The 25925-nt window shown below is 35.3% G+C and overlaps 1 protein-coding gene across 2 annotated transcripts in view; it reads right to left on the minus strand.

Moving 5' to 3' along the window:
• Positions 1-25925, minus strand: part of LOC106135562 (synaptotagmin-10) — an 88973-nt gene that overhangs the window by 23838 nt on the left and 39210 nt on the right. For both annotated transcript variants that reach the window (XM_060950298.1, XM_013335910.2), the window contains exons 3-5: positions 24521-24662; positions 12536-12679; positions 950-1072 (exon numbers count right to left, since the gene is read on the minus strand). In XM_060950298.1, coding sequence (XP_060806281.1) covers positions 950-1072; positions 12536-12679; positions 24521-24662 — 409 coding nt within the window. The remainder of the gene's footprint in view (positions 1-949; positions 1073-12535; positions 12680-24520; positions 24663-25925) is intronic.

Consider the following 25925-nt stretch of genomic DNA (forward strand, 5'->3'; position numbering starts at 1 on the left):
ATAACCAGAAACTGAAAGAATTATAAAGAGATTACGCGGCACTGTCTAACCCGCAGCTTACAAAGTCATAAATCGTATCCTCTCGTTAGTAAGTCTGGAATTTTGACCATTTGCGACACCTGCCGGAGTCGTTGACATTGTAAAGGTCCTTGACCTTGGGCTTAAGGGTGGATTCAGGCCCAGAGTTCTTTATTGACTCCATAATATATGCAAGAACTTAGGGAGGGCCTCCGCAATCACGACTTCTTGGTTTGTGATGTGACTTGAAATTTTCTTTTCCATTTATATTGAATGTTACGTCCTGAGCCTTTTAAAACTGTAATAAGTATAAAAACTTTTTATAGGGCTAGGTATCTTACCATAAGATGAACTTTTGTATCTATAATAAAAATCAAAATAGTTCAAGTGGGCTGTTATGAACAAAAACCCTATTAAGGCTATTAAATTTATATATTGGCTTTAATGTGATTATTATGCTCAACAGTCTTTTAATAAATAACAATTTTTGTATGTATTTGAAGTAATTATTTCTAACATTACATAACATACATTGTTTCTTACATATAATCACGTCTATATCAGGGTAGACAGAGCCGACAGTCTCGATAACATTAATAGGCCACGTTCAGCTGTTTGGTTCAATGATAGAATTGAGATTCAAATAGTGACACGTTTCTAGTCCTCCGCCTAAAAGAGGAATCCTAAGTTTATAAGCCGATCCCATAGTCGCCTTTTACGACGTTCATTTGAAAGAGATGGAGTGGTCCTATCTTCTTAAGAGGATGAAATTACCTCAGTTACACATTGCTTTTAAGTGGCATTAAAGTTACACCTAGCCAAGATGTAATTTTAGTGGGTGCTCTAATTATAATACGGCTTCGTGTCTCGTATCTATGGGCTCTGTCTATCCCGACACGCTTGGGTGTTAAATGATACTGACGAAACTTACCTTGACTACCAGAGCTTCGACCTCCTGATCATACTTGAGAGCGAAATGCAGCTTGCCACAGAACTCCAATTCTGCACTGTCGGTTGATGATTGGCGAACCAGCTCATTCTTGTACAACTCCGGCTGCGAACAAAAGTGGTGTGATAAAACTCACTTCTCACTCTCGTACTCAAACAAAGTTGTAAGTCTTTTAAGTAAATTTATATGAGGCTGAGTATAATGCAATCTCAGCGACGGGCGGTATAAGTTGAAACTGAATGATCGATCAATACATAGCTGAAAAAATTTAAATTTGTCATACTGTTTTGGGTCGTGCTAGGGAGCATTAAATGAGGATTTCCCGAAAAAAAGACGGAACCTAATATTCGGCATATTAGGTTCCGTCTTTTCGGCATATGTGGTTTCATTTATTTATTATTTAACATCTGCCTGGTAGAAAATAAAGCTTAGATTTTAGTCCTTATTTTATAAATTAACTAGCTTTCCGCCCGCGGCTTCGCCCACGTGTAATTCGGTTATATATAGCGTTTTTTAATGATCTCGACAGGGCATTTTCTTCCACTCCACAGGCTGAAATCTTGTTACAACTGGAATTAAATATAGCCTGTGTTACTCAGGGATGATGTAGCTTTCTAATGGTGAATGTTTGAAATCGATTCAGTAGTTTCTGAGTTTATCGATTACATGTGTAAACAAACAAACATATAAAACAATAGAATGTTCCTCTTTATAATATTAGTATACATACAAATATTTGTAGTGTGTAATATGTAGTTTCGCGTATGTCCGCTAGGGGCGCTGGCGCTGCTAAAATTACACGATAAATTAAAATATTTTACGCTACCTAGCTAAATGACGGTAACGAAACCATAGCGCGATCTATCTCGATGCCAACGCCATCTATCGAGCATCGAGACAACTCGTGATAGTTAATAGAAAATAAAATTCGGGTGTTTTATTTATGCATACCGATTACGCCGAGATTTATGGACCGATTTACGTGATTCTTTTTTTGTTCGGTAGAGTATACTTTCAAGTTGGTCCCTTTGTTACCTAGTCAGGATCTGATGATGGTATTCCAGGGAAGTCAAGGGCAAACCTCAAATTTACAGGCAATTACGTTTTTGACAATTTCATAGATCTGTTTAAGTATTTGCGTCTGATAGTCATCATCCCATGTGAATGAGCTGATGATGGAAGGTACAACTCCTCAACGGTTAGGAGTTGAAAGAAAATTCTTACGAAGTTATACGTACATGTGAGGCTATTAGGTTGACATGATAATAAAAAGTAAATCTCATTAACGTTAAGAATTTAGGTGAAAATGGATGCGGACAAATTTCGTCTCTTCACTTGTTTCCTTTTAGCTGTTTGTATGGGTAGTGTTAACACAAAATAGGGATTTAAAGGCGTGATGTTATTAATGTTATGCATGTATGTACATAATTATGTATGTTATTATGTATGTTAAAGAGACGACTGAAAGTTGTCATACAAAGTCTTTTTTTTAAGGATGGGAAATCATCAAATGACCTCTCCCGCTCTGGGTGGAACGGAAGGGAGTGTCAGACTTTTACTGACTAAAACCCACCTCGTTCCTTCAGTTGCCCTTTGCGTTCCGGGGCCACGGTATCTCGTTAGAACTTTCCCGCAGCCCCGGCTCAGTTTATCCCGTTTCCCCCCCTTGGGGGTTGACATTTCAAAAATCCCTTCTTAGTGCTCACTTATGTTACTAAAGGAACATCTGTTCAAAATCTTAGACTCCTATACCGAGCGGTTTCGGCTGTGCGTTAATAAATCAGTCACCCAATCGCACCCCCTAAATCACGATTGGAGGGTAGTTTGAAAAAACTTATAATGTCAAACATATTTACTTGCCTATGTACGTGTTCATGCCAAGTTTCAAGTTTATAAACCCAAGGAATAAGATTTTTCATAGAAACGTTTTTACCCCTTTTCCCCCCCTTGGGGGTTGAATTTCCAAAAATCCTTTCTTAGTGCTCCCCTACATATCCAAATTTCAGCTGTCTACGACCAGTAGTTTCGACTGTGCGTTGTCTGTCAGTCAGTCACTCAGTAACGGAAGAGTTTTATATATATAGATTTAGGTAATGGAGCTTTCATTGATTTTTAGAATCTCTGCTTAGGAGCATGTATTTTCTTTGCTTCCTGACTAGCATTAAAAGTAAATTTAAAAAAGTAACTCTTCTATACCAAAACATCGCATAAAATGGACTTACATAACCGTTATCTCGTCCTAGTCAACCCTGTTCCAACCTAGATCTGGGAAACTGTATGCAAATTAACCGTAACGTGAGCGTCCTAGGTAATTATAGCGGTCTAGACTAGAACAACATGGTGGCTGGGAAATATTGATCATGGAAAATGTTGGCTTTTGATGCTGTGTAATAATATTTTGTCTTCTTACAGTACTAATTAATACTTGTTTTAGTGAAGTTATTGTATACTCGATTCATCCGTGTGAATTAGTGGCGTAATCTACAGAAAGTGACAAAATTAACACCTACTATAAAAAGCAACGAATTAAATGCTACCAACAAAAAGTTATGAATTTAGCGTTATTAAATTCCCACGGAAACTTTATTTTTACCAGAATTAAATGTACCCTATATCCTTCTCCAGACTCTTTAGAGTCTGAAAGAATTAATTAATTATATATACGCAAACTTTCTAGAAAATTGTTTAAGTAAATAGCCAGTGAAGAGGTAACAAACAAACTTACATTTGCATTTATGACAATGGTTGGGATAATATCAGTTGGGACTGGAGCACGCCATTGTCTTCACCCGCGTGCAACGAAAATTTTCTTTTCTACAGGAATTTCGAAACATATTCTTATTAACATATCATATTGGACCCCTTGACTAGATAAAAAATCTACATTCCGAATTTCAATCATCTATACCCAATAATTTGGACAGTATCATTTAGCCAAATAGCTGAACGTGGCCTGGCAGTCTAGCTGAATCCGCAAGGGATATAGACGTGATTGTATATATGCATGTACATTGGGCTGTAAGATGAAAATTTTGTCAATTAGTCGGCCAGTGAACTTTTTAAGAAACCCTGCTCGATTCGCAAACTTTATTTTGTAGTTAAAGTTCTATTTATCAATTATTCGCCCGAGAAAGGGTGTAAAAATTACCGCTTTAAAAATACATTAAATTCTTTTCAGACTTCGATTTCAGACGGTAACTGAAAAGGCAACATACGGGCCGACTTTGATTGTCGTATGATTGGTACATGTCGCCGCTGTCAGTGTTGTCACTTTCTTTGCATTTGCTTTACATTCGGGAAATCGAATGTAATATCTAATTTTAAAAAAATATTATGTTTATTGAATATTTTTTGTTCTTTTTTTTTGGAATCGAATAGAGTGAGAAAAGTTTCCAAAAAATCAAGGATACAAGGGTGCGAATTAATTTAATAATCATACAAAAAATAGCACATTATTTCTCTCAATGCTAAGTTTGTCTGACTGCTTAAAGATAATATTGATCATAGAATGTTGGCATGTTGGCTTTCGCTATACTGGCATAATATCAATGTTGTCTTCTTGCTTGCAATACTAATTAGTGCTTGTATTTCTTAGCCTCAAGGTGAAGTGAATAGAATAGAATAGAATAGAATAGATTTATTTTCAAAATTGGATACAAGGTATCACTTATTGACGTCACATAACTTAAATCTAATTATAACTACTACCGCTTCCAAAGCGCATGTGTAGAAGAAGCGGCGGAACAAACTACACTGCAGCATTTTCATAGGACGTCAATTTACAAATATAGATCTCTTAAATCTAAATCGTGGACGAATGCACATTGTCTACATTAAAAAACATGTATGAATGTAGAACTGATTATGTCAATACGAATATTTCGTCAAATAAAATAAATATAAAATAAAATATGTACATACTGTACAAATTATGTCAAGATCATGTCAAAAATACACAAGCATTTAAGAGGCCATTATGTCCAGCTCGGGCCACACATGTTTATCATTAATATAATCATCCGTGCTGTAATAGGCTTTCCTACAAAGCTCAACTTTAATATACTGTTTGAATTTTCTATCATTCATTTCAAGAACACTTTTTGGTAATTTATTATAAAATCTTATACAATTAATCAGAAAAGATTTCCCTACCTTAGCCAGCCGATGTGCTGGGATCGACAACTTGTAATTGTTCCGCAGTGATCTACTAGTACATTCACCTACTTTTTTGAAAGAGTCTAAGTTTTTCCTAACATGCATGATGTTATCGAATATGTATTGGGAGGGCAAAGTTAAAATATTTAGGTTTTTGAAAAAATCTCTAAGGGAATCTCTTTGTTTAAGACCGTAGATATATCGAATTGCCCTTTTTTGTAAAATAAAAATAGTTTGTATGTCTGCTGCTGATCCCCAAAGCAGTAGACCATATGACATTAAACTATGAAAATAACTAAAATATACTAGCTTAGCAGTTGCCACATCCGTCAAATGCCTAATACGACGAATAGCGTATGCTGCAGAACTAAGCCTTTTAGAAAGTTTTAAAATGTGAGCATGCCATTTCAAATTTGAATCTAATGTTATTCCTAAGAAAGTAGTACTATCAACAAAATCTAATCTTTTACTACTTATACTAATATCCACATTTGCCTGCCGCACATTGGGAAGTGTAAACTTAATGCATTGGGTCTTATTTGCATTTAACAGTAAGTTGTTGATTGTAAACCAGTTAGAGATGGCGGCTAAAGTGCTATTCACATCATCACAGATTTCGCTACGGCGGTTCATTTTAAAAATTAGTGACGTATCATCTGCAAACAACACGATGCCAGTCTGTTTCTCAATCATGCAAGGCAGGTCGTTGATATATATCAGAAAGAGAAAAGGTCCCAAAATGGAACCTTGCGGTACCCCAATTTTTACCGTCGCTCCTTTCGATTTTGTGTTATTTAAATCTACCGTCTGTAATCTATCACTAAGATATGATTTAATTAGTTCAACGGCAGCAGTATCGAACCCGTAATGAGCGAGCTTGAGCAGAAGAGTTCTATGATCTACGCAATCAAATGCTTTGGTCAGATCGCAAAACACTCCGATGGCATCCTGTGAGTCTTCCCATGCATTGAGAATATGAGTGACAAGAGCCACACCTGCATCTGTTGTACATTTCCCCTCAGTAAAGCCGTATTGCTGACTATGAAATAATTTATTAGACTTAAAGTAACGCTGCATTTGATTAAGCATGATTCTCTCGAACACCTTGCTCAAAATTGGTAAAATTGAGATTGGTCTATAATTACCAGGATCTGATTTTTCACCTTTCTTGAATAATGGAATTAGTTTACTATACTTCATTAATTTTGGAAATATCCCTTGGTCAACACAATTATTGAATATATAAGCTAAGTCCCCAGCTATAATATTTATAATATGACATATCACAACAGCCGACATACCCCAATAATCCTCAGACTTTTTCAGATTAAGTTCTTTAAAGGTATTAATAATGTCAGTAGGGTCAATATTTAAGAATTTAAATTTGTAACTGCAAATGCTGACATTATTTTTAAGTAGTATTTCAGCTTCATTAGGGCATGAGTCAATATTAGAAGTTAATTCCAACGGTATATTTGTAAAAAAATGTTCAAATAAATTTACTATTTCTGTTGTAGAGGTAATTTTCCTATCATTAAATATAATTTCATTAATATTTTCTTTAAAATTACTTCTACCAGTTTCCTTGTTTATAACACTCCAGGTTTCCTTTGTTTTGTTAGGAGCATTACTTATTTTGTTTTTAATGAACAAAGATTTTGCATGTAGACATACTTTTTTGAAAATTTTTGAATAATTCCTAACATGGTCTACGAAGCCGCTTTCAAATCGATACTGTTTTTGGGCATATAAATCGTACAAAGTCTTTCTACTTTTGTAGATGTGCTAACAAAGTGAATGCAAATTTACTTTGTTAGACTCTCGTAGAAATTTATAAGCACCCTGAGTTACTACTAGAATTATATATGTGTATGAATTGAAATATAGGTACAGTTTAGTTCATTAAAAAGATACAATTTTTTTTTCTGTTATGATTATGAGAGGAGCTGGCGGCTACGCCCGCGTTAATTCCGTTAATTCCCGTTCCTGTATGAATTTCGGGAAATCCTCTCTTGATGCTCTTTTAGACAATATAAGAAACATTCACACTAAATCTCAAGTCGCTAGACCCATCATACTTTGGGTTGTGCGTTGTCCGTCAGTCATTCAGTAACGGAAGAGTTTTACATATCGATTATATTTATAAGTATTCCTTCCAGTTGCATCTTGAACATTTGGCAATAATCCAAGGGATAACAAAATAAAGAAGATAATAACGCAAATAAATTGCAATCAACTAATATTAAATTTCCAGTTTACGAGTGAACATACTCACGGAAATACGGGAAAAAACATAAGATTCATTTATTATAGAAAATATTGTAGGTAAATGTATCCGTTGGAATAAAGCTAGTAATTTATATTCATTCCCGTCAATTGACGGATTCCAATTTGGGAAAAAGTGTAAACAATATTCAGTGGGGTAAAGCCCATCAAACAATATAAACACCAACAATTTTGGGGGATTTTGTACAAATTTCGCAAGGGAAATACCTTACCGAGCATAAATTTTTAACGAGTTACAATAAAACATTTTTCGCTGCCGCTTAAAAGGTTAAATTGATCATTAATTTGGGAGGGTCACCTTTTGAATATTAAGAAGAATGAGTTCAATTTGTCATAGCGTATTTCTGTTTAGTTTTTGAGCTGATTGGTGTGTTTATGGCGTGGTGGTTGGTACTAAAGTCGTAGCGGAAAATGTGACCATACTGCAGAATTTACTTTTGGGAAGTTACTTTTAGGATTTAGAAGTCAATACTACAATGGCTAATGTAATAACAAAACTACAATGTTCTTGGGCGATCTTCTTCTTCTTCCTCCTGGCTTTAGTCTCGGTTGCATCCTCACCTCTTTGGAGAATAGCCCGGAGTATGCCTTTGACAATATTCTTGAGCGATATCATAAAATAATCATGGAAATGTGAATTACTTAAGAAATAGCATGAGCAATATTGAGTTTATTAAATTTTTTCAGATCTTTCCTGCCAGAGATTTATTATTTGTTACAAGAGAACTGAATAGCACAGGTTAAATAACTAAAAGTTAAAAAAAAAAACATTCCAATTACCAAGTAACTTCGGTGGAGGTTCCAAATTTAAAGAGATTATGAAACAATTAACTTTTATACTGTAATCAAACTCCTTATTTAATGCGTGGGCATAACATTTATTTGTTTTACTATCTTGTAAAAGGGTGATAAAGTTGAAACCGCTCAGAAATTGCGGCGAACGTAATGAAAATATTCGTCGAGGACATTATTGTAAGTCTTTGAATTACCTGTTTTATTACGTCGTAAAGGGGAATCAGGTATTTTCCATATTGTCTGCATAGATTTATTTTCAAGCTTGGTGTAGGAAAGATAAGTAAGTTGTTATATAACGTAATGTTGTGTTATTTGGTATTTGTAGCACGGGTATAAAATATAATTTTAAAAAATCTTAATATTTAATTAATAAGAGTTTAGGGAATTTCCTGGAGAAACATGAACAAAGTACTCTTAACTGATGAGTTTGCATGAAGAAAGTGGATGTCGCAAAAGAAGTATTAAGAGATTGATGTAACCAGAATAACCAGAATACCTAGAATAATGTAGTCTTTGATTTTTCTTAGACGATGGGCTTAGACTTCTTTTTAATCTTCATCTAAATCTAACTCCAACTCAATCAACTTAACGCGGAAATCTATTGGTTAAGTCTGTTCCGGCCTGGACGAAGACGTGACACTATGTTTTTGTGTGTATATATTCGTAGTAATATACCAACTATTAATGACTACCTTTTCTCCTGGTCTATTTATTATATTAGGTTGTAATATGTACCTAAGTTTGGACTAGAATTTCTAAATTGTAATAAAGATAAATTACAATTAATTTCATTATCGTAAAACCTCCGGAGGCTGATTACTGGAGGTGGACATCAGGTGCGTAAACTTTATTGTATCATTTAGTTTACGATGTAAGTTCTAGAGATTCGAACTTACCACAGACGTAAATAGCGGCAGACAGAGCATACTTATACATAGAGCCGTATATTTCATGGCGCTTTTAAACCTCTTTCCATGGATGTTAAAGACGACTTAGGGAATAACTAGTTTTATTAAGTGCAATAACTTTCAAAAGATTTAAGCTTTAGGTTTCCCTGTTAAAAGGGTCAAACACAAGTCGCTCCTTGTAATACAAGACATGTTATATATTTTATAATATTATTTATGTATTTTTATAAAGAATGTCTCCTGTCTCAGATCTGCTGGAATTTCTGTAGAAATAAGCAGAACCTATGTACTACTGTTTATAGTTTTTATCATTATTACTTAATTATGTTTTCTGTGTACATAAAAAAACGACTTCTTTTAGGATTCTGGTCAAAGGCGGATTACAGGCAACTCCTAGAAGACGCAACTGTGATATTAGGGTGAAATTAATATCGATAGGGTGTTAGGATCTTTGAATCTATGTTCCTTTAATAATTTTAGACATCACGTTTGTATTTCATCATGGAAAACGTCATTTTGAATTTACAGAGTCGACTATTTCGACAGTATCACACTGAGTTTCAACAAAACTTGTATTCGATTATTATTAGTCCGACAGAATCCACTGAAAATACATAACTTCGAAGAACACTACTTCAATTGATTGCTTTATTTAGTGAGAATATTTCTTCGACAAATCACTGCTCTCTTTTATACATCTTTGACTTGATATTGTCATTAAAATAAGAAAATTGAAATTCACTTCTTGAACATTACTGAGTCTATGGTCAGTTGGTCAGGATTCCAGAAGATACAAACTCGCACACAGTAAGTTTATATTAACTCGTAAAATGGGTCCGTTTGTCCGTTAGGACGGACGTTACCGGACTGAATAAACTTTAAGCTACTGGAAGTTTTGGCGATCTTATATCAAGTATCAACAAAAGTCTCCTTTTAGCTCTATTCGTCGTGGATAATAATTATTTTTCACAAAACCATCGAATAACCGCCACACGTAATTAAAAAAAAAACAAACACGATACATAATTAGAATAAAAAAGTACGATATATATATTTTTTATATATTAGTATACGGCGATTGAATTATTAATATTTATTTAAATTCATAGCTTTATATTATTTTTATTGTATGTTCTGAATTCCTTAATCGCAAGTTAATTGAGAAAATTAATTCAAGCCAAATTTACATAATACTGCCAGCCTTCTGGGCACACTCCCGCATGTTGATGCTATGCAGGGACTGTACTATTTGTAAATTTAATTTTAGTTTGTAGTAATTTTTTTTCTTTTGTTTTTATAAGTAGTTTTGGTTTTAGTTTTAATTTGAGTTCATTTTAATTATTATTTGTTTAACCTAATTAAAACATAGTGTTCTCAATAAGGTGTTCAATTTTGCATTTAATCGATTAAGTCACATCGTGTCGTGTCGGCCTTCTGGGCACACTCCCGCATGTTGATGCTATGCAGGGACTGTACTATTTGTAAATTTAATTTTAGTTTGTAGTAATTTTTTTTCTTTTGTTTTTATAAGTACTTTTGGTTTTAGTTTTAATTTGAGTTCATTTTAATTATTATTTGTTTAACCTAATTAAAACATAGTGTTCTCAATAAGGTGTTCAATTTTGCATTTAATCGATTAAGTCACATCGTGTCGTGTCGCAACTGTGTTCAAACTTCAAATCGCATTTCCCAGCTTGTCGAAGGTCGACCTTAATTGGGGATTCGCTACAAAGTCTTCGACGCTTCGATAATCAAGTTGCTAACTCACTATGATGATACTTAAAGGACCCTGTGTTAATAAACTATTCATGAACTTGTGACATAATAGTTTTTGAAAAGAGCAATTTTGAAAACAGTCGGTTGGCATTCCTCACAAGGCTTTATTCTTATTTGTTTGTTTACAAACATGTGTACCTCCCATCACGCCTGTATCCCAAAGAGATGATGGAATTTATTTTCCCTTGAGTTCGCTCGCTTCCGTGGAGGAATAATTACACTTTTCATCCGTTCTCAATGACTATGGGTATTCCTAACTATATTCTATTTTAATACAATTAGCAATTTGTTTCATTATTTACTTTTGCAGTCACTTAATTTGTTTTAAATAAGAAGAAAAATGGATATTTCAATAGACAGCCATTTTTCTTCTTATCCATGTCCATCCATGGTGATATAACGCTTAGTAAGGAAATATTTTTTTAGTTTGTTGGTTTTAAAATCACACCAGCTATTAGAAGGCGAATAACGTATCTTGGAACGATCGATAAAGCAGTTTTTCTTGCTGTAGCGAGCTTTGCGATGAAAACTTACTTTAGAACTAATATTTTTTGAAAAATATTTAATAATAAGTGCATTAAAATTTTAATCTACACAATATCCTCATGCCTATTTGTGCTAAGAAGTATGTTTACACTGCACTTAGAAGTGACTCTTTTGTACCGTCTTTATTTACAAAGGATAGTAGTAATTACGCTGTAATACGACCCAGATGCGAAGCAAAGACTTTAATTAAAAGAGGAAAGAGTACTGCTTTTATAAAAGCGAACTTTTTTTTTGTAATTACGTGTTTCGGCAAAGTTTGCGTAGTTTTTATTCTGTATCTCCTTTGTATTTATTTTCTGGAGTTTGTTTCCGTGTAATAATAAGTTTCTGCTTTGCCGACAACTTCGACTGCGGAGAAATATGATGACTTTGTTAAAATTACCTTCCTGGACCTATTAATAGCATGATTGAAGACATTTTTTTAATCAGAACACGAATTAATTTGTATAAAATAAATTTTAGTGCAAAATTTTGTCATCTATCGTGCTGTGCCGTGTGGTTTTCGGCACTTAAGATTAGAACCACTTAACAGGATAAATTATAATTATCTATCAACGTGTTTGTACAAAAGAAGTATGAATAAATTTACTATTATTGAAACGAGGTTTTAGAAGAATTATGTATAAGTGTAAAAAAAACATGACTTGGTCAAACCAGGATCATTTCCAAAGGCACTGGGTCTGTCCAGAAAAATGAGGAATATGACCTAGATTTATGCCAGGCGAAGAAGAGGCTTAGCTTAAATAATCCTTTCGACACGTTACGTCTTATTACCGGAATGTCTGGTCAGTTTCTAAAGAATTTCCTTGACTGTAGCATTCCCTGAATGTCGCTTTCCTCTTCCCAGTATAAAAGTGAAAGTACCTTGAAGTGAGTCCGCTTTTTTTAATATAACGAAGTGTGGCGACTTTCCAGCCAATAGCAGCGAAGAATCTAAATCGCTATTACAAAGATTTCATGGACTGGAGCATAGATACAACCGCCGACTCAACGTAGCCGGAGACGCGGTTCCCCAAGCATAACACCTAGTCTGACAGAAGATCTTCTCTTTGGTGGCGGTCGAGCCGAATCATCGCTCCCGCTACAACCAGTGTTTACTCACCTTTATAAGTCCAATGGAGGAGTCTGCTCGTTCCAGACTACAGATGCTAAACTGTATAGAGGGCAGATCTAGACGATGCGAGAGCTGTCTCTGGAAGGTCTGATGGCGGGTTGGCACGATCGGGAGAGTGGTCTGACGTAGGACCTATGACAATAAAAATAACACTTATTTAAACTGTATTGTGTTTATAAAGCGCCGTGTGGCACCAATAGAAAAAAAGAATAGGACCACTCGTACGATAGTCGTAAAAGGGTACTAAGGGCTAAGCTTACAAACTTGGGATTCTTTTTTAGGCGATGGGCTAGCAACCTGTCACTATTTGAATCTCAATTCTATTTTAAAGCCAAATAGCTGAACGTGGCCTAACAGTCTTTACAAGACTGTTGGCTCTGTCTACCCCGCAAGAGATATAGACGTGATAATATGAATGTATGTGTTTATAAACGCTACAGGTATAAAACCACGGATTTTATCTAAAATAAAGGAAATGTACATGTTTTATGTGCCGTGTGGTTCAGGGACTAATAAAAAAAAGAATGAGATCACTCTATATCTTTTCCATGGACGTCGTAAAGATCGACTAAGAGATAGGCTTATAAGCTTGAGATTCTTAAGGCTAACACTATATTTCAAAGTTAAACGCTTAAACAGATAAAACAGCAAGTTAATATCTTACTTTATAATATACAAGTTAATAATGAAATGTTTTAGGATTAAAAAATATCTTCTTGGATGGAAACTATTTGCTGGAAGTTATAACGGAAAGCTGGGTCTTAATGAAAAGCTCGGCGTTAAGCTTCAGTAAGTTGCACTTAGTAATAAGTGCAAATATTAAACGGGTTTTTAAAAATTTCAAGATGCCATGGACATACTATATCTGAATTGGAAGTGCACACAAATGCTCATTCTATGTACAAGCCATCTCGCAGTTTATTTTTTTTTCTTTTTAATGCATTAAAATTAAAGCTTGGTTTATTAAACATAAGTTTTATAAGCAAGTCAAAAAGTCTGTGCGAAAACTTTTGGGTCTGTCTTTCCGTATCGGATAAAGACGTGATTATATATATGTAAGTCAAAATACCATTCACAGAAACCAGAGAAACAAAATATGAATGCAATAATTTTAATTTCTTATTTTATTTCGACGCGATAAGATATATTGGTTCGGTTTGTAGTTGGTCTTGAGAAAGAAGTCATTACGTTAATGGAGAGAGGTTTGAGTTGACGTTGACGTTGTTGAAGAAAATGCTGCAGTGCAGTTTGTTAACGCTTCTTCTGCACTGACGCCTTGGAAGCGGCAGTAACCTTAGTTTTAAGTTATTTTTTTTTGACGTCAATCAATGTTATGAAACCAAAAGATTTGACAACTATTAAGCGATATGAAGTATCCTATACTAATGAATATGTAAAAATTTTGAATTTGAATTTTGAATTACAATTTTGAATTTCAATTTGTTTGCTTATAAGATAAATGTAGATACTGTATCATGGAAAATCTTTTAAAACATACATATATATAGTTCTTCTTCCTCCTGGCTTTAAGTCCCGGTTGCATCCTCACTAATCTGGAGAGGAGCCCAGAGTATGCCTTTGACCATGGTCTCTGGATTGGGTGAGTCAAGTTTTTACATGAAACAAGTCCCATCTGACCTCACCAACCATGGCAGGTAAACCTAACCCGTATTGGATCGATAATGGCTACACATGCAGTTGCCTGAATGTGCAGGTTTCCTTACGATGTATTCCCTCACCGCAAGTGCGTCGGTTAGTATTCAAACTAATGTACATAACTTCGAAAATAGTCATTGGTACATGACCGAGGTGGGATTTGAACCTGTGCCTTTCTGCGCATCACGGATTTTAACTGGGCACCTTACCCCACATGACCTGACGCTTCATGTATTTAACTTATACCCCTTATTTTAATTTGCAGTCTCAGCTATTACATTTAAAGCTGAACCATGATTCACTTGATGAGGAGAGTCTGCGTCAGATTGTCTAGATCCGAATTTTACTCTTTTCCTTCACAAAATGACATATCTAGTATTTCCGCAATCTTTGAAAAGACAGCGGTTCGCTGACTTTCTTATTAAGTTGGTATTAAATTCAGTATAAGTCGCTAGTTATGAAACATTCCAAAGTAAAAGCTTTTCCAAATAGGTTTAATAAAATATATTTGAGTTTAAGGACCGGACCGGAATTACTTTTATTTAGTTGGATTAGTATACGTATTATCTAATTTTAATTTTCAATACATAAAAAATAGACATTATGGGTTTAGTATTTTAGTTTATTTGAATTTAATAAATAATATATAGTATATATAGGGCATAATTACACATATTACATATTCTCGAGAACCACACGGCAAGTAATTAAAAAGTTAATAGGTCGCAAATCACAAAACTCACTCGGTTCGTGACAAGATGACCATTTTCTTACAGAAAACAATGACTCAGTAAAATGCTAACACCGCAAAATCCGAGTATATGCCATTTTATTAAGCCAACAACTCAAATTTGTTTCAGACAGATATTTATTTTCTATTTGTTCCCAATACGACTAGGGGAATATTGCGATTTCCCAGTAACGAGAAATATGACGTTTTATGTGTGTCAGCTAGTTGTGTTCTGAGTATAATAAACCGAAAAAATGAAAGTACAAAAGAAGAAAATACTACCTACACGTGTTACATTGAAACCACGTGCCTGTAGACATAAAGAATTTTATATTAGTTGCCACGTTTAAACGTTAAACATATTCATTCATTCTACATAATATATTATGAATACGTTTTATTCTCGAAGGCATCTAACCGTGTGGTTGCCGGCACCAATACAAAAAAGAATGGGACCAACCACTCCATCTCTTTCCCATGGATGTCATAGTAGGCGACTAAGGAATAGGCTTGGAAAGGTATCTTCCCACATACATACATACATATGGTCACGTCTATATCCCTTGTGGGTTAGACAGAGCCAACAGTCTTGAAAAGACTGATAGGCCAAATAGCTGAACCTTTCCAATTGTAACAATATTTTTGTACTCCTTTTGTTTCATCCAGATTAAAGACACTTCATCAGAAAATATGCTTAATGGTTCTGTTTTTATGGGGAAATCTATCTTGGACCATAATTAGACTTTACTTTGCCTAGATATCCAGGTTTCCTTAGAACATTTTCCCGCATCGTAAACGCTCTAATTGCAGGTAAATTCTAAAAGAGTAATTGATACATGGTGTGGTTAGTTTCGAACCCGTGACCTTTGACTTATAAATCCGAAAATGTAACTTGAGGTTAAGTTTTTAAGAAATCACTCATTAAACAAATACCAGATTTACAATACAAATACATTTTTTATAATTCAGAAAATTAACTTGTTTTCTTCATAACAAACTTGTTTTATATGTATTTGGCTGTTTATAGGCTACTTACCTTGCTTCATAAGATCACCTTGTTAGACTTTGGAAGCTTTTACCCTCGTAAAAAATGTCTGTACTCAGGACGAAAACTATCAAGTACAGATAACAGATTTTTTGTCATACTTAGCAGATATGTCATATTAATGGCTTTAAACCATGATTCATTATCATTTTGATAATGAATCATGGCCGCCGTAGGATGTTTACTGCCGAAGATAAGCCTCCCCCAATGATTTCCACCACGCTTTCTGTGAGGCAACCTTCATCCAAGGTTTCACCACGGACTTCACTAGGTTGGTAGAGGTCCATCTCGCGGGAGGTTACGGTATTTCCGGTACGTGGTCTCCTCTCGATAACATTAAGCCTAAAGTTTTAAATATCCCAGGCCAGATTATTATCTTTCATCATTGGATATTCGTAATTTAGTTCTTAGCTGTTGACTTTTTAAATCTCTGCTATTAAACAAAAGTGACAAGGGAAAAGGTTTTGAAAAGTTTCTTTAAGAACTCTTGATGCAGTTAGTCCTCGATCCTTCAGTCACCTCCTACGATACACCAAGGTGATATACACACAAAATTCATAACTCTATCCATGTGTCAAACTGAGCGCCATTTTTCAACCCACAAAAGGGTATTGTAACCATACTAAAAATAAAGGAGCCGTTTAACCGCGTCTAAAACGTTCCAATACATTTAACACGAAAGAAATCGATCATTCAGGTGCCCATAGAATATTCTATTTTGTCCCTCATAAAGGGTTTGTTTTCAATATTGAGTGAAAGGAAAGTGGAAATATTCTGTCTTCAACGAAAATTACTGTGTGTTTAGCAGTATCAAAACTGATTGAAAAATTTGAAAGTTAATCATAGCACATTATGGACAATATAATCAATCAATCATATCAATCATAGAACAATATGATTCAATAAATAATTCACTACGGATAAGGAAAAAAAATAGAAGCACGGAACATTTATGCTCTTGAAAGGCACTTATCATTCAAATCTCCAACAATGTAATCAATGTAAATACTCTTAACAACTTTTAGACTCACCCCAAGAGAACTAAAACTGTATCCACGTAAAAAACATTTGGACCCAGGAAAGTGGAATAAACCTTGAGGTCTATATTGACACAATAGATAGGTCAGTGACCTTAAGAATTCATCCCGATACTATTGACCGATACGATACTGTTTGAGGCAAACAATTTTGCTCCGAGCACTATTTGCATATTGCTTGAGGAAGCTTCCAGTATCACTTGGCGTCAGACGATCTTAATATCCGAATTTGTGGACAAAAATTTCATTAATTTTACGACCTTGACCTGACTTCGCAATTATATTTCTCGTGAGGAAAAATCAAATTGGTAAAAAATCCGCTGCTGACTTACAGTTTTATTTAATTCTGAAGTAGGTGAGCCATGCACCTTACCACTTTTCAGAATAGGACTTAAATTTATACTGCGTACGACGAAATGTTCACCAAAAATTCTTAAGTTAGACGATGGCTTATAAACTTGGGATTCTTCTTGTAGACGATGGGCGAGCGACTTATCAATATTTTTATATCAATTCCATTTTAAGCCAAACAACTGAACGTGGCCTGTCAATCTTTTCAAGACGTGATTATATTATGTACGTATGTAATTCTTAAGTTAGTAATTAAAACAGCCGAAGACCCAAGAAATCATGTCGAGAGTCTTCTCATAGTAGGAAAAGTGGTGGCAATTGTTTGATGTGCACTGTACTTGTGACCCACGATATCGCAAACTAGAGTTGTCTTTAGAAGCATATATTCTTTACTTTCTTTTTGGGAAAGAAATGAAAATTTTCAGTCCATTTGTGGAATAAGAAATAACTCGAAGCTGATCTCCACGACTTATTGGCAGGAGAACTTTATACAACTAGGATCATGAATCAGATGAATTTATATTATTACGTCACAAAAAAAATCATAATACTCAAAGACGTCTCAAAAACGGGTATTGAGGCCATAACAATATCTCCGAGCAAGTTTGAGAATATCAATGTCGTATTAAAGCTAACGAGATTCAAACTCCTTGTGATCTCATTATAGGCATTATTCGCGAATTCGCCGAAGCGAAAGCTTTCAAGAAATCTCAGCAACTTTGGACCAATATTTGAATTGTCTTAAACTGATAATTAGGCTGTTAGTAAAAGATTAGCCATGACAACGGCAAGATATGGGCGTCCAATTAAGAAAAAATATTTCCGAAGTTATTATTCTTTCCTTTCTGAAATGTCAGCAGCGGAAAGATTCAATGTTTCTTATGTGAATCCGTACTAATATTATAAATGCGAAAGTCTGTCTGTCTGTCTGTCTGTCTGTCTGTCTGTTCCTCTTTCACGGCCGAACCACTGAACCGATTTTGATGAAATTTGGTATGTATATAGTTTAAAACCCGCGTTCAAACATAGGCTACTTTTTTTTTCAAAAATCGACCCCCAAAATTGTCAAATGGGGGGTTGAAAGTTTGTATGAAAATCATCGTTCCGCTTTCACGCTTGAACCGCTGAACCGATTATAATAAAATTTGGTATGTATATAGTTAAAGACCCGCGTTCAAACATAGGCTACTTTTTTTTTCAAAAATCGACCCCCTAAATATTCAAATGGGGGATTGAAAGTTTGTATGAAAATCATCGTTCCGCTTTCACGCCTGAACCGCTGAACCAATTTTGATGATATTTGGTATGTATATAGTTTAAAACCCGCGTTCAAACATAGGCTACGTTTTTTTTCAAAATTCGACCCCCAAAATACTCAAATGGGGGGATGAAAGTTTGTATGAAAATCATCGTTCCGCTTTCACGCCTGAACCGCTGAACCAATTTTGATGAAATTTGGTATGTATATAGTTTAAAACCCGCGTTCAAACATAGGCTACGTTTTTTTTCAAAAATCGACCCCCAAAATACTCAAATGGGGGGATGAAAGTTTGTATGAAAATCATCGTTCCGCTTTCACGCCTGACCCGCTGAACCGATTAGTACTAATATTATAAATGCGAAAGTCTGTCTGTCTGTCTGTCTGTCTGTCTGTCTGTTCCTCTTTCACGGCCGAACCACTGAACCGATTTTGATGAAATTTGGTATGTATATAGTTTAAAACCCGCGTTCAAACATAGGCTACTTTTTTTTTCAAAAATCGACCCCCAAAATTGTCAAATGGGGGGTTGAAAGTTTGTATGAAAATCATCGTTCCGCTTTCACGCTTGAACCGCTGAACCGATTATAATAAAATTTGGTATGTATATAGTTAAAGACCCGCGTTCAAACATAGGCTACTTTTTTTTTCAAAAATCGACCCCCTAAATATTCAAATGGGGGATTGAAAGTTTGTATGAAAATCATCGTTCCGCTTTCACGCCTGAACCGCTGAACCAATTTTGATGATATTTGGTATGTATATAGTTTAAAACCCGCGTTCAAACATAGGCTACGTTTTTTTTCAAAATTCGACCCCCAAAATACTCAAATGGGGGGATGAAAGTTTGTATGAAAATCATCGTTCCGCTTTCACGCCTGAACCGCTGAACCAATTTTGATGAAATTTGGTATGTATATAGTTTAAAACCCGCGTTCAAACATAGGCTACGTTTTTTTTCAAAAATCGACCCCCAAAATACTCAAATGGGGGGATGAAAGTTTGTATGAAAATCATCGTTCCGCTTTCACGCCTGACCCGCTGAACCGATTAGTACTAATATTATAAATGCGAAAGTCTGTCTGTCTGTCTGTCTGTCTGTCTGTCTGTTCCTCTTTCACGGCCGAACCACTGAACCGATTTTGATGAAATTTGGTATGTATATAGTTTAAAACCCGCGTTCAAACATAGGCTACTTTTTTTTTCAAAAATCGACCCCCAAAATTGTCAAATGGGGGGTTGAAAGTTTGTATGAAAATCATCGTTCCGCTTTCACGCTTGAACCGCTGAACCGATTATAATAAAATTTGGTATGTATATAGTTAAAGACCCGCGTTCAAACATAGGCTACTTTTTTTTTCAAAAATCGACCCCCTAAATATTCAAATGGGGGATTGAAAGTTTGTATGAAAATCATCGTTCCGCTTTCACGCCTGAACCGCTGAACCAATTTTGATGATATTTGGTATGTATATAGTTTAAAACCCGCGTTCAAACATAGGCTACGTTTTTTTTCAAAATTCGACCCCCAAAATACTCAAATGGGGGGATGAAAGTTTGTATGAAAATCATCGTTCCGCTTTCACGCCTGAACCGCTGAACCAATTTTGATGAAATTTGGTATGTATATAGTTTAAAACCCGCGTTCAAACATAGGCTACGTTTTTTTTTCAAAAATCGACCCCCAAAATACTCAAATGGGGGGATGAAAGTTTGTATGAAAATCATCGTTCCGCTTTCACGCCTGACCCGCTGAACCGATTATGATGAAATTTGGTATTTATATAGTTTAAGACCCGCTTTCAAACATAGCCTTTTTTTGTTTTTCAAAAATCTACCCCCAAAGTATTCAAAATCATCGTTCCGCTTTCATGCCTGAACCGCTGAACTGATTTTGATGAAATTTAATATGTATATAGTTTAAGAATCGCGTTCAAACATAGGCTACTTTTTTTGGAAAATCGACCTCCAAAATAGTCAAATGGGGGGGTGAAAGTTTGTATGAAAATCATCGTTCGGCTTTCACGCCTGAACCGCTGAACCGATTTTAATGAAATTTGAAATGCATATAGACTAAGATACGCGTTCAAACATAGGCTACTTTTTTTTTCAAAAATTGACCCCCATAATAGTCAAATGGGGGGTTGAAAGTTTGTATGAAAATCATCGTTCCGCTTTCACGCCTGACCCGCTGAACCGATTTTGATGAAATTTGGTATTTATATAGTTAAAGACCCGCGTTCAAGTAAAGGCTACGTTTTTTTTGAAAAATCGACCCCCTAAATAGTCAAATGGGGGATTGAAAGTTTGTATGAAAATCATCGTTCCGCTTTCACGCCTGAACCACTGAACCAATTTTGATGAAATTTGGTATGTATTTAGTTTAAAACCCGCGTTCAAACATAGGCTACGTTTTTTTTTCAAAAATCGACCCCCAAAATACTCAAATGGGGGGGCGAAAGTTTGTATGAAAATCATCGTTCCGCTTTCACGCCTGACCCGCTGAACCGATTTTGATGACATTTGGTATTTATATAGTTTAAGACCCGCGTTCAAACATAGGCTATTTTTTTTTCAAAAATCGACCCCCAAAGTATTCCAAATCATCGTTCCGCTTTCACACCTGAACCGCTGGACTGATTTTGATGAAATTTAATATGTATATAGTTTAAGAATCGCGTTCAAACATAGGCTACTTTTTTTCGAAAATCGACCTCCAAAAAAGTCAAATGGGGGGTGAAAGTTTGTATGAAAATCATCGTTCGGCTTTCACGCCTGAACCGCTGAACCGATTTTAATGAAATTTGAAATGCATATAGATTAAGATACGCGTTCAAACATAGGCTACTTTTTTTCTAAAATCGACCTCCAAAAAAGTCAAATGGGGGGGTGAAAGTTTGTATGAAAATCATCGTTCGGCTTTCACGCCTGAACCGCTGAACCGATTTTAATGAAATTTGAAATGCATATAGATTAAGATACGCGTTCAAACATAGGCTACTTTTTTTTTCAAAAAATAACCTCCAAAACAGTTAAAGGGGGGTGAATCATCGTTCCGCTTTTACAGCCTATCTAGACCGATTTTGATGAAATTTGGTATGTTTATGTGTATGGTAGTTTTAGTATTTTTATTTTAACGTCAACCGAAATTTATGATCTGTGAAAATGTCACCTGTCTAGCTATCATGAGACACGCCTGGTGACAGGAGGATGGGTGAGCGGACAAACGAACTGACAGACGTAAAAAATTCGAATACAGTAATAAGATTTAAAAAATTGCATTCCTATCGCGGTGAAATAGGGGTTGTAAATTTGTATGAAATTTCGACAATTTTAACGTTGGGCACATGAAATTTTAGAATTAAATTTTGGTTAGTATGAAATAATCATTAAAACATTGGATTTTGAAAACTGCATCTTAAGGGCGAAAAATGAGGGTTGGAAGTTTGTATGAAACTTCGTTTTCTGATGGGCGTCGAAGTGCGAGAAGTCTTAAATATTGGTTAGTAAAAAAATCGTATCAGTTGCGGAAAGCAGGATGGCACTAAATAGGATGGGATGGGACAGGATAGGACTGGACGGGGCAGGACGAGACACAGCAGTTTGAGACGGGACGGAACAGAACGAGAAGAGACGGGACAAGACGGGAGAAGCCATTATGAATTTAAATCAAATATTAACTTAAAACAGTCCCGCACGATACGGGATTAAAAAATGGGTGAAATTTTATGGCATATCCTTATAATCTAAAATACATTTGCGCGGGCGAAGCCGCGGGCAAAAGCTAGTAATATTTATATAGGTAGAACCATTTCCGATCGTTGTTTGTTTTTTGATTTATGTATGTATGTATATCTCGTAATTCTCCTGTCACGAAGTTTATCAATATTACTTCGAACTACGATATTTTTTGTGTAATAAAAAAACGATTGGACTTATTTTAACAAAATTTCATATTTATCTGCAATTTGGTCTCAAATTTAAAACTTTTTTTCATTATGTGACACTTCATATCACTCAATAATTGTCATATCGATTAACAACATTGGTCGACGTCAAATAACTTACTTAAAACTAAGTTTACGGCCGCTTCTAAAGCGTCAGCGCAGAAGAAGCGGTAACAAACTGCACTGCAGCATTTTCCATAACAAATTCAACTTCACGGTCTAATTTAAAGGTGAGATACAGTTAGATAAGATTGTGTAAGATGTGAGGTAAAATTATTTCTATCAAAGTCTTGAAGTCCAAGTTAGATAAAAGATGCGTACTTCGCGTAAAATAAAATCCAGATACAGTTTTAAAAAATGTGTTACCAATAACATTATACATGAACAGAGTTGTGGGAGGTAGGGAAGGTCTTTAAGCACAAAAATAATGTTAGCCTACTTAGTAGTATAAATACACTTGTTACAAAATAGCAAATATATTCACAACACATCCCAAAAGAAACACTTCACCATACACAGGAATGCTTTCAGCTTATTTATAAACGCCATACGGGCTTCGGCAAACAATCTTACAATTTGTGGCAGGAACTTTGACTGAAGATTTATATTTAAGTTGAGAAAAAATGTATTGCACATTACTGGGTTTCGCAGTATGTACCATATTGATTTCTTCCTACTCTGACTCTATTACAGCTTTGTTTAATTAAAATTTTAAAGGACACTAGCCGATTGACTGAATTATTATCGCATCCCGCTCGATATTAAAATATTTTCTTTAATTTTGGTTTGTAGGTTTTTTATGTCGTCGAGAGTTGCACTAAGAGAGCATTTTTCGAAAATTCCACGGTAACGGAAATCCAAGGATTTTTTTGAAGAACGCGGGCATATCCGCAGCTATACTCTATAACCCAGAATAGATTCATTGGTACACTGTATGCCATGCTTTTTATTTCGGGACTTTTGACATATCTTCTTGTATTCATTAAGTTTTCTTGATTATACGTAATTTACCTACACAAAAATCTATTTTATCTTAATCATCTTGCCTCATTTTCATTAATTTAAATTTAATCAAGGTTAACAGGTCCCCGAATCGTCTTCCCAGGTGTCAACGTTCTTAAAAGGATTAGCCGAATTAAAATTTAATTGTCTTTTAAACCTAATTCTTCTTACGTCGGCGGTGTCACCTACGCCCTTAGTAAATTATTCCCTACGGCTTACCTAACGTAATTCGTAAGTGGTACTTTAAACTTTATCTTACATTTTCTTTACTCATTATGAACTATTAAGTGTACATTCCAACAGGTATTGTTTGAAATATATTCGTGTCTTCTACAAACAAGAGTGTCATTGTCTAATTGAATTTCAACTTAATACAATCTCAACATTAGCAAGTTAGACAATTTCGTAAAATGTCGTTCATATTTTAGGCAGCCTGTTATGTGTAATAGAAGTTTATCTATATATGTAAGTATTTTGCCCTTTCTTTGACTGGCTCAATCTGTATTATTTGTTATGTTTAAGTATTTAATTATACTAACCTATAATGTTTAAATAACCGATGTTTTTACGAAGAGTGAGAATATAGCAACTAGAATATACCATGATCCATCCAACATTAGGTTCCCTGCAAAGGTTGCGGAGGTCAGACGGGAGTCGCTTCGTGTAAATTCCTGACTCGCTCAATTCAGAACCCATGGTCAAAGGCATACCCTGGGCCGCTTTCCAGAGTGGAGATGAAGCAACTGGGCCTAAAGCCAGGAGGAAGGAGATGTATAATCTTTAGTGTTTAGCGGTCGAAACAGATATACGGTTCACTTACCCTTAAATAATTATAGAAGATTATAGAAGTCTGCAACACTGGAATTTTCAGAACCTTGTGTAAACATGAAAATCTTTTGTACATGAAAAAAAACATTCTATTTCACATGTATTAAGTATCTATTTACCTTTTTCCCTTGATCCTTGTGTTCCTGTACGTACTCCTGCTTGAGAGGCTCCGTCTGCAGATCAGGGAGGGAGTGGCTGATGCGGATGGCTGCTTGTCGGGACAGGGAGTCGCAGTTGCTGTCCTCAGATTCCCGTCTGCTCCTAATCAGAAAAATAAATAAATAAGTATATTTCTATTTGCCGTGTGGTTACCGGCACCATTACAAAAAAGAATAGGACCACTCCATCTCTTTCCCACGGATGTCGTTAAAGGCGACTAAGGGATAGGCTTATAAACTTGGGATTCCTCTTTTAGGCGATGGGCTAGCAACCTGTCACTATTTGAATCTCAATTCTATCACAAAGCCAAACAGCTGAGCGTGGCCTATCAGTCTTTTCAAGACTGGTGGCTCTGTCTACCCCGCTAGGGATAAAGACGTGATCATATGTATCTATGTATTTCTATTATTTCAAGGACTTCAAAAAAGTAGTTTTTATGGAGCGATTGGCGGAGACTATATTTGTCCACTTACCGCGATCCTTGCATACTAATTTCGATTCATACACATTCATAACTATCTTTGTGCATGCTCATCGGTTTAGGGTATTCTTAACCTGACCTTTTGCCAAAACTTCCCCAATTCGATTAAAATGGTAAGTGAAATCATTTTTTTTTCTTTTCATTGTAAGGACTATAAAGATGATGAAACACAGAAACAAACACAATCTTTAAGGCTCTGCTGTTGCATTTTAAAGAAAAGAACCTCAAATAAAACTAACTACTAGAATAAAACTCAAATGAACATTAACCTGGTTCTATAAATAGCAGTATCCCCGTTTCGTCCATAAAAATAAATTGATTCTGCCTAGATTTGCAGGCAATCCCCGGGGACACAATTTATTATATGGCAATCATTGTATATCGTTACGGAGGCCTTTCAGCGTCCACGCACCGCACCTTTTATGCCAAAAATTTACGTAACCCCAATATTTGTGTTATCCATGTCCTCATTAACTAATAGTGTTGACTTTCAGGCAAAAGTATCTTTAACAGATTTATCATGTCTTTTGCATCAAAATCTAAGTCAACTGATTGAAATAGCATGGTGATCATCAAAACCTCAAAAAAACTTAAAAACATCTCCTCTTTGGGACACTAGGGCACTCCCTAGAGACACTTCTCTCTTCAGTTCCTTCTCACTCACACACTTAAAGCTGTATGTGTGCTTTACAGCACGGCTGCCACTGCCATAATTAAAATGTTTAAATATTTTCATACATACATACATGTGGTCACGTCTATATCCCTTAAGGGGTAGACAGAGCCAACAGTCTTGAAAAGCGTGAATGGCCACGTTCAGCTATTTGGCTTAACGATAGAATTGAGATTCAAATAGTGACAGGTTGCTAACCCAACGCCTAAAA

The sequence above is a fragment of the Amyelois transitella genome, chromosome 21 (genome assembly GCF_032362555.1).
Source record: "Amyelois transitella isolate CPQ chromosome 21, ilAmyTran1.1, whole genome shotgun sequence".
Taxonomy (NCBI): domain Eukaryota; kingdom Metazoa; phylum Arthropoda; class Insecta; order Lepidoptera; family Pyralidae; genus Amyelois; species Amyelois transitella.